Source organism: Gossypium hirsutum, chromosome A11 (assembly GCF_007990345.1).
Source record: "Gossypium hirsutum isolate 1008001.06 chromosome A11, Gossypium_hirsutum_v2.1, whole genome shotgun sequence".
NCBI classification, from domain to species: domain Eukaryota; kingdom Viridiplantae; phylum Streptophyta; class Magnoliopsida; order Malvales; family Malvaceae; genus Gossypium; species Gossypium hirsutum.
The window spans coordinates 903,374-914,176 of NC_053434.1; the positions used below are offsets into that span (position 1 = coordinate 903,374).

The window sequence follows — 10,803 nt, forward strand, 5'->3', positions numbered from 1 at the left end:
TCTCAAAAGAATTATTCGGAAAATGGATGACCTGATCTTTTATTGGGAATGTGGAGTCGTTTGGTCACCAAATATCACGTGGGTTAAACTATTTTATTCCGTTATAGTTAAAATAAATGATAGGATATGTCATGTCACAAACATCTTTGTGCCATTGAAAATATTGCTCCTACGAGCTCTATAATAATGACTAAATGGTAAGTCCAACACATAACACCATCCCTACCTATAAATACCTCAAAAAAATTGAAGAAAAGATAGACTTTTCAAGAATACCTAGCCTATACTTGTTCTATATTCAATCTGCAAACTCTCTCTACCTTTATTTTCCATAACTTTTGGCTCTCCGCCCCAACAAAGTGAATCAACCATCTAAAATAACCATTCTCTTTTTCTCTATACCTTTCCATTGTTGAGCACTTTATCAATTATTATTATTATTTAGGGTTTTTGTTTCTATGTTGGATTGAAAATAATTTGATGTAAAAAGGGAGAAATTTTTTATGGGAGAAGTCAGAAATATATATGATATTGTTTCTAATATCTATAGGTTTGGTATAATGGCTTAATTAGGAAGAATTTAATTATCTTAAATTTGATTTTTTTTAATATGTATATTCATTTTAAAAAATTTATATATTGAATTTAATATAATATTTATTTTAATGCTACTGTGTTTAATAGATTAAATGGTGAAATCTTATTAATTAAAAAAGATAAATCGTTAAATTTAATGTTTAATATTTATATCCTTTGTCAATTTAATTTTTATTATTTTCTTGAATTAAATTTGACCTTTAACTTTTTAAAAAGAGTAGAATTATTTTTTTAACAAAAAATGTTAACTAAAATACCATTTTCTTAAAGATGTTAGTTGAGCAACCCAACCCGCATAATAGTGCACATGCACTTCATGCTAACATAAGTCTTTTTAAAATGTTAAAAATCAAATTTAGTTTAAATAAAAGAATAAGAGTCAATTTGACAAAAATGTAAATGTTGATGCCTAAGTTTGACATTATACCATCACAAAAAATGAAAACTTTAAAATTATTTAAAATTATGTTTACCATCTTAATCAACTTTTTATTGAATGATGAATTTTATAGTATATCCTATTAAATTAACAATTTACATCAATCAGCAAACAAGTTTTTGACTAAACGACAAGGTTGAGAATTCTAAAAAATTTAAAGTCTTAAATACAAGTCTCACATTATGTAAATGTATGGATTTTTTTTAAATTTATTCAGGAGTTAGTTAATAAAAAAAAAGAGGGGATGAAGGTTAACTTGGGTTGATCTCTAAGGTTTTTATCGATTTATTGATTCTTTAATTCTATTTATATGCATTTAATAAGTTTTCAATGAAATCAAATCAATTAATAAATCTAATTTGAATATTTAATCATCTATACATATATTTCAAAGTTTAGCAGCATTTTTGGTAGGTTGGAACTAATCTAATTTTAGTAGGTCCTTCTGATTCTAACCCTTTTCCAAGCCCCAAACATAAATAAATTAGATAAAAAAAAGTAATTTCTAGTCCTTTCTCATTCAACAATACAAAAGGATACATAACAATAATAATGATGATAATCATCATCATATATCATGTTTTTTTTTTAACAAAGCAAAAGAAGGCAAATGAAAACTAAGTGACCTTACTCTTTACTCAATCTCATTTACAATGTGGTCCCTTTGCTTCTTTTACTTTATATTGAGTAGGTAAAAGGTACATTATATATAGCCTTTAAAATTAAACCAACCCATTGGACCAAATCTATCAAACATGGAAGGTTTTTATACTACATTTCTAATTTTCTGAATTTGGAATCACTTGACATTTGTAAAGAAAAACAATGATATCCCTACTTCTTAACATTCAACCCAATCATTTCCTTTTAACTTTTTTTTTTTTTTTGTGATACTTGGCTTCCTATCATTGGAAATTCCCCTTTTTGTGTCTGTTTTAATGTAGATATTGTCCCCACTATAAGCAAGGTATAAACATATGAACATTAATTTTTTTTCAAATGTTTTTAGAAGTGAAAATATATATTTGTTATCGATTAATTTACGATTATATTATTTTTAAGGAATTCAAGAAAAAAAAATTATTTTTGGGATCAAAGTGTAATTTGATCATTATTAAATTATAATTTAAACATATCTTAAAGGGTTGTATAACGATTTTTCTATTTTTAGAGAGCCAAAGCCCTTGTCTACCCCTTTAATTCATCTTTGGTCACACCGTTTAGAATAGTCTTTGATTTATTTATTTTTATTAGCAAAGTGATTAATTAAAATTAATATGGGTATTTTTTTATGAAATAGTGCTTATTTCTAATTTGTAATTAAAAATAACAAAAGAAACTAATATCACTATAAATATTAGATAAATATAACATTTTCACATATACAATAAATGATGATAATAAAACTATAGTCAAGTAGGAAGTGATTATAGTTTATTTAAAAATTAAATTTTTTGTATAATTCCATTAAATATTTAAATATTATCTATATTTTTATCAATAAGACCTTCACTAAACAAGGTTAAAATCCGCAAATTTTAAGATTTTAAATCTAAATTTTACATTATGTAAATCATATTATTATGTGTAGTTTCTTAATTTAGATTTATTTTAACTTAAATCTATCACGTATATGTAATATTCAAAAAAAAAAAATTTAAATAATGTAGAATGCAAATAAAAGAAATATGAAGAGCACAAGTAACATAAAAAACATATATAGTTGTTTGCGACCATTAAATTTAGGAGAATACAAATTGCAACGGACAAGAATAAACAAAATGTAGAATTTGACTATAGTGGAAGCCCCCGTATTTATTTCCCCATTCAGACTAATAAAATGATATGTTCAAAGCATAAGGGGGCTTTGTCCAACAAAATCTAACTACGTAAAAGAATGAAGAAGAAAACAATAAGATCACATGGCAAACACTAAAGCACATCCACACACACACAAACAATAAAAATGGCATTTGCTTTAGTCAAAGAATTCCCAAGGGAACTTCGGCGGAGAGATTGAATTATTGGCAGTTGATGTAGATGTCGAGGGGACAGGCACTAATGCTGGGAATGAATCAAATGTCTCCCATTTTGTCGTCACTACCACCCCATCCGCTGCCGACGATTGTTGCTGTTGCTGATTATAGTAGCGTTCTTGGATTGGGGCTACTCTTTGCCCGTTGGTATGCTTGTGTTGAGATTGCATTTCCATTTCACCTCCTCCATTGTTGTCAGGCATAGAGTTTTTAATCTTCAACATGTCCAATGTTTCAACATATTTTTGAACCCTTCTCACCTTCATCAACATATCCAATGATTTTGGGTTGTAAGTTTTTAGGTTTTTTGTTTTAAGAAAAAAAAAGTAATTCAATACATTTGTAAGTATAAATTTATGTCAAATCAATTGAAATGTAAAATGAAAGATAAAAGTATAATGGAAGTTTTTATATTAAAAGTAAGATAGTATTTTGTCACATCTATTAAAAAAATAGATAAATTAATCTAAATACGTTAGATCAATGAGTAAATTAGTCTTTCTATTAAATGTTTTTCATTTCTAGGATTTAAAATTGTTACATGAAGTATGCGCATCACATTAATTTTTAATAGTAAAAATTGATAAATTTTTAATAGAAAAGACTAATTTATTATTCGATCTAATATATAAAAATTAATTTTTTTATTTTTGAGTTAAAAAATAAAATAAAATCTAACATAAAATACAAGACTTTCATAATATTTTTGCCTAAAACAAATTAACATAAAATACGTAACATAATTATGTATAGTAAAACTCGAAACTAAATACATAAAAACCTAAAAAAGTTTTCGCCTAACCAACAAGCCGATGCCTAATCGGCTAAGTCGAGGGGTTTTATAAAAATAAAAAAGAAAAAGAGATTGGGATATCTTTTTTTTATAATTTACCTGCATTTTCCTCTGCAATTTAACATCACCATCAGCCATAATCCCATCTAATTTAAGCAACTGGTTCATCAACAGCTCAATCAAATTAACCACATCTTTCTCATTTACTTTCCCACCTTTTGAAATAATCGATTCATATGCTGAAACCTACAAAATAATTTCCACCATAAATCAAAACCCACAAAAAAAAACACACACACACACACACACACACAACATAATCTCCCAAAAAGAAAATTACCTGGCCAGCAAGCCTATCAACTTCAAAGCTAATTTCAGATATGGATTTAGAAGCTTTCTCCATTTTAGCATTTTTCCTCATCTCCATTAATCTCTTTTCTTGACTAATTGGGTCTTCCATTAAAACCATTTTCGATTTATCTTTAACACCCACCATATCCAAAAACACATTCGAATCCCTCTCTTTATCTTTGTATATTAGCTTTTGATCTTTATGGTGTAATCCCGTTGGTCCCGTTAACATTTTCTTTAATTCCCCTGCAAAAAAACCAAAAAAAGAAAGAAAGTGTTTTTTATAATTAATTCACTGTAATTAATAAAAAAACCATTTTTTATGATGAAAAAGAAGTGCGATTTTCTTTTACCGAATGTAGCTTGAGAATTGATGTTGATTTGATGGTAAATAGAGCCGTATTTGACTTTAACTCTAATAGTCGGCGCCGGTGGGATCGTGATTTGATCGGAATCTGGGTGTCGTTTTTGTACTAACATACCTCCGGGTCTAAGTTCCCATTCACGTGCAACCGGTTCACATCCGCCGTTAAAGGTTGCTGCCGTCGGTTTAGTCTTCATTCTCATCATTTTTTTATACTATACAACAACAACAACAACAAAAAAAAAAAGAAAAAAGAAACGAAGAAAAAAATATGTATGGAGGGTAAGGTTTTATATCTCTATATAGATTGAAAATGAACGACCTGTGTTTCAGAAATCATGGAGAAACGCATTTTTCAGACAAAGCGTAAGACTCACTGAGTCTGCTCGCAGCATTGCACGAGTAAAATTCCTAGGTTCACGCGTGTATTATATACAAAGATAAAAGCTTTAAGGAATATAAAAAGAAACTGAACTGAAACTCGTCGTCTTCGTCTTCGTGTTGTTGTTGTTTTTCACTCTCTCTCCAATGGTGTCTTACCAAAGGCAAGAAAATAAAAAGAATCCTTTGATTCTTTAGCTGTAAGAAAAAACCAGACCAAACTGAACTCCCCAGATCGTTGACTAAAACAGAGCAAAAACCTTAACCCCAGATCTCTACCAAGAGAAATGTGTTTTAAGAATCTGGGACTTTCGTCAAAGGAAATAAAGTCCCGGAAAATTTTCAAATGTCAAAACGGTGGGGGAAGAAAAATATAAGCTAAGAGAAAATAAAATCTGGGGAAAACTGGTGGAATAAAAGGAAAAAAAGATGAAAAAAAAAAACCAGTGGACAGCTAACCATGTAGTAGTTGTGTTTTTCTAACTTAAGAAACTATATATAGAGAGATGTGATTATATTAATATTTACATTTTTTACATATTTCTATATATGTAAAACTTTGAAAGGGTAAATTATATTATTAAACTATCACTAAGTTTATGTTTTGAGCACTCAAATTTAAAAAGTTTTATAAAATTATTATTGAATTATTAGATAGTTTTTATTTTTAAGTCATTAGATTATTAAATTTTTTTAAGTCTGATTAGCAAGCTCCAAATAATTATTTTGACAAATGGTAGAATAGATCGATATTTATTAACAAGTAGAATAACATATTTTATATCTAAGTCGATCTGATGACCAATTTCAAATATCAGAGAATAAAGTTTTTTTGATTTTGGTTTTTAGATTTAGACTTTCAAAGTTTTTTTTTTTTAAAAACACTAAACTGTAAAAGAAAAAAGGAGTAGAGCTTTTGATTAGTATAAGTGATGTGAACTGAGAATGCTATACAACAACAATTTTAATAATACAGTAACTTAAATGAAAACTTTTAAAAAATTCAATGACCATTTTGTAACTTTTTAAAGTTAAGCAATCAAACATAAGTTTACTAATAATTTAGTAACCTTAATTATAGTTTATCTAATTCTAAAATAGGTTTCATATTTATATTATATCATTGGAATAAAATTTTTGATCTATATTTAATAAATATTATTTTTAAATAAATAAAAAAAGATTTTTATTTATTCAACATACATTACTTGTACAAATATATGGAATTAATATAATTAAATCAAACAATTATAAATTTGTGTAAAAATAATAATAATAAATGTGTGACATTAGATAAATTTAACGTTTTGGCAAACTGTTTAACTGATCATCTTAAATTTAAAAAAAATTATTAAATATGTAGTAATATTCTTCATTAAAATTTAAAATTATTTTACTTCTCAAAATTTTAAATTAATATTAAAAACGATTATCTAATTTATGAGGATACATTTATAATTATAAATTTATAAGGACCTTTTCTCATCTTCTTACTTTTAGCAACATAAAATAAAAAATATATGTTAATAGATTTTTTTTATTTGTAAAAAATTTATAATATAATTAAAAAATTCATAAAATAATAAAAGTACTAATCCACCGCTTAACTGCGTTAAGAAATGTTCACCGAACTCTATTGCCTCTTTGGGACGTAATACTCTAGTGCGACAGGGTTTACTAATATAAGTACGGGCTTAAATGCTGATGAATGGACACATATGAGTTGAGGGATATATCGGTGAATTCGTGATAAATCCAATCATTGAACTGATAATTATGTAGGATAAGATGTTAGACACGTGTCATTTAGGCGACGATTCACGGAGAAAGACAGCCACATGCTTGTCCGTTTTGCAGGTAACTTCCTACACGTGTGGCACTCACTAGATTTACTATGAGTAATAATTATACTAATTACTGCCAGATCCAATAATGTCAACGAAAAAACAACTAAATTACTAATAAAAAAATAACAAAGTATTACGAATATAAACATAATATAGGTGTCCTAAAATATTTTCCAAATTCACTTTGATGTTGATTAAAATTTTAAACACATATATATAAATAGTGTCTATAAATTTAAGGAGGTCATTTTTTTTTAACATGTTATATCTAATTTGTTTATATCATAGGTTAAAATATATTTACAATTTAATTAATGATGTTAATATTTTGATAATTTAATTACATTATTTTAAAATTTAAATTAAATTAAAATGTGGAGCATTATTTAAAAGCAGTTCATTTGGTGCTGTTTAACCAAAAAAAAAAAAAGGGAAGAAACTTTAACGTAGCGTTTCTTAGGGGGGGTTGCCTTGTCAATGAATTGGACAAAATTTCACCAAAACTCACTTGGCTTAATCCGCAAGAGAAAAACACTACCAAATCCAAAACCAGTTTGATAGTTGTTGGTCGTAACCAGATTTGGCAATTCCTTGTTGAAGTAAAAAAACATCTCAGATTATTAGATACAATTTATCAACAGAAATAGAAAGATCGGAAGAGCCCTGGAAAAAGTGGGAAGAAGGTCCCTAAATAGAGGCATGAGGAGGATCCCATCCTCGGGTCCCTGGGTCAAACCTCGCCTTGGATTTTAAGTCGAATTATTATATAATAAGATATAAATTATAAATTATTATCACTGCATAACACATGTAATAGTAAAATATGTTATATTTTTTATTAAAAAACTCAAATTCAAACTTTAAAATCCAACAAACAATTAAAATTCACAAAAAAATATTAGAGTTCGAATTAAAAAAATTTATTACCCTTCTTTTCTTTTATCCCTTTTTACATATATTTGTATCATATTTATATATTTTATTTTATTTTATGTAAAACATAAATATGCGGCTATGATATGTCATATACATTTTAAGTTGTATATCTCATTATATTCATATTGAATAATGCATGCATGGCATATTAAATAACAATGCATAGATGTAAAATTTATTTTTTAAGTAATTAAATTTACTAATTTTTTATGTTTTATAAGTTAATTAACAAAACGTTAAGTGCCCTTGGATGCATTTAAAAAAAAATACATGTTATAATTTTCTTTCGTAAAACTAAAAATTTTCATTGCTTATATATATATATGAAAGATGCTTATATTTTATTAGCATAAACACATGGAGTTTTTTCTTTTTTCGAAATAATACATAGTTTATTGGGGCATACTTTATAGGGGACAGGAAACCGACCAAATAACATTAAAAATTCGGGGTAATGGGGATGAACAAAGCATTTGTTCCCAACATTTTTTTTTTGAGTCTTTTTTGTCCATGTGGCAAGAGAAAATTGTAATTCTATTTTTACTCCAATCCAATTTCCGATGCATTAAGATGTCACAACATTTTTTTAAAAAATTTATATTAAATAAATAAATTAGATAATGCCACTTAATTAAAAATTAGTATTTATGTAAATATATCATTCTAAAATACAATTACTAAAGAGAGAGAGAGAAACCCCAATTATTATATCTTGGTGGGAGATAGACATTTGGTATATACTTGCCATTGAAAAACGTACATCTGGTGAGAATGTATAATCGTCATGATGATCATTGATAGATTTATAAGAGCATCATAGCCGTTGATCTTTAGCAATGGTCCAACAGTGGACATGGCGCATGTCTTGTAATCCGACATTGCAATCATTTAAATATTGTCGTTAAATAGTATACGTATATAGTATGTTTCGGATTTGGTTCCTTACGATACCAGAATCTTTTCTTTTTTTTTTTGAACGGGAAAATGTCTTGTTTTTAAAGGAAAGGTATTTATTTTCACAATTTTACATGTCTGTGAAACAATATCAAATTATAAAAAATTAAATAATTGTATGAAACAGTTAAATCTAGTTCGAATATTGTGTCTTTTTAAGAGTTGTCTAGATTTAAATTTGAATATTTGATAATTATTAAATTTAAATTGTAAAATATATTTGTTATTATATAATCAGGGGCGAAGTCAGGGGTTTGCATGGGCCTCAATCCCCTAAAATTTAAAATTATATTTTAGGTCCTTAGAATTTTTTAAAAATTTTAAAGTAATAAATGTAAAATTGTACTTTGGCCCCCCTAAAATTATAAAAATTCGATTTAATCCTTTACAAGTTATAAAAATATAAACTATAAAAAATTAAAATTTCATCCGGCCCCCTTAAAAAAATTTCTAGCTTTGCCCCTGTATATAATATGATTAGATTGTTTGATAAATACAATTTTAGAATTTTAAAGGTAAAATATTTAAAAGATAATGTTAAAAGAAATAAAAAAAAAAGAATTGAAAAATTCTATATGAAAAAGTAGGTAGCTTCTTTATCTATTTGTCATTTTTCACACTCTTTCATTGAAAAAAAAATCTCATTTATTTTTATTATTGTGAATTATTAAATATGTTTAATAAATTAACTCAATAAAAATATTAAATTTTAGTTTATTTAATTTTTTAATAATTTACCAAATGTCATCAAATACTTAAAAGCAACCATTACACCAATAATTAATTGATAAAGATTAAATTTAAAATAAAAACAGTAAATATTAATATTTAAAATATAAATAAAAACTCTTAAATTTAAAGTAATTGTAAGAATTCATAGGCTTTTTATTTAGTTTTTTGTTTTTAAAAGAAAGCAAAACACAAATTTCACATGTTCAATAATCGTAATTTTCATTAATTTTATTACTTTTCAAATAATCCAAAAATAAAAAATAAAATTGGGTGGTAGGAGGTCTCTATATTATCTATTATTTTAACAATTTATTTAATTTGGAAAGTGAATATCTAACCACTAAATAATTAAATGATAAAAGAGATCTATAGAATAATAGAATTGATATATCGGTATCTTTAATTATGTGACCTAACGTTTATAATATTAAGCCAATAGTATGAAAAATAATATATATATATATATTTGGTTTAATAACAATTATCCTATAGACAGTTGGTAGAAGTTTTTAAACTCACATTTAAGTGCGACAAATATCCTATTAATACAGTAAAAATAATAATTTAATATATAAATAAAAAATATTTGTCACATTATTAATCATTTTTGAAGTTTCACGAATATATGTATAAAATAATTATTCTTAATTTAATGGTATAATATTTAGTATATTAATAAAATATTAGAAACCACATTTTATTGCTTATAAAACAGTATTTTTATAATGTTAATTCCGATTTTTTTAATGTATCAATAAAAATCCCATCTATTTATTGATTGAAGCATACTGATTTATTAGTTGAGAATGCACCAAACTGGACGGATTACCCATTTTGATTGAATCAATCCAGCTATCTTATTGGTCCAATTTTTCATCAATAATATATATAATTTTTTTTTTATAAATACCGATACAATATAATCCACCTATGATTATTCTCCATTATAGGACTAGAGACTAATACATAACAATTATGTTTGATGAAATTCAAATATGAATACTCAAATCTAAATTAACTATTAATGTTAATTTTTATCGATTAAAAAAAATCACAGTAAAAGTATCATGGAAGCTCTTATACTAGGATTTAAATTACAATTTGTCCCTTTTATTCAAAAATGGGTAAATTAATCTCTATATATTAGACAAATGAGTAAACTAGTCCTTCCAATTAAAAATTTCATTCATTTTTACTGTTAAAATTTACTTTTTATATGTAAGCACAACGTGTAATTTTTTAGTTATTTCATTAACTAAATCAATTTTTAATAATAAAAATAAATAAAATTTTAAATAAAAATAGTCAATTTACTATTTAAGCTAACATATAAAAATTAATTTAATTAAAGAGATAAAATGTAATACTTCTCG

At 25.7% G+C, this 10,803-nt stretch overlaps 1 protein-coding gene across 1 annotated transcript; it reads right to left on the reverse strand.

Moving 5' to 3' along the window:
* Nucleotides 1–2,738: 2,738 nt before the first annotated feature.
* On the reverse strand, nucleotides 2,739–5,447 carry LOC107922764 (BAG family molecular chaperone regulator 1). Its single transcript, XM_016852921.2, has 4 exons — nucleotides 4,570–5,447; nucleotides 4,206–4,462; nucleotides 3,965–4,111; nucleotides 2,739–3,332 (listed from the first exon to the last, which is right to left on the reverse strand). Exons 1-4 carry the CDS (start codon nucleotides 4,784–4,786, stop codon nucleotides 3,015–3,017), a joined length of 939 nt encoding a protein of 312 aa, XP_016708410.2. The 5' UTR covers nucleotides 4,787–5,447; the 3' UTR covers nucleotides 2,739–3,014.
* Between the last annotated feature and the right edge of the window lie 5,356 nt (nucleotides 5,448–10,803).

Excerpts from the sequence above, each read along its gene's own strand:
- LOC107922764 (XM_016852921.2), bottom strand. The coding sequence starts at position 4,786 with ATGATGAGAATGAAGACTAAACCGACGGCAGCAACCTTTAACGGCGGA. Across the intron at positions 4,463-4,569 it reads CAATTCTCAAGCTACATTCG|GGGAATTAAAGAAAATGTTA; the intron begins GTAAAAGAAAAT and ends GTTTTTTTGCAG. Across the intron at positions 3,333-3,964 it reads AATTGCAGAGGAAAATGCAG|GTGAGAAGGGTTCAAAAATA; the intron begins GTAAATTATAAA and ends ATGTTGATGAAG.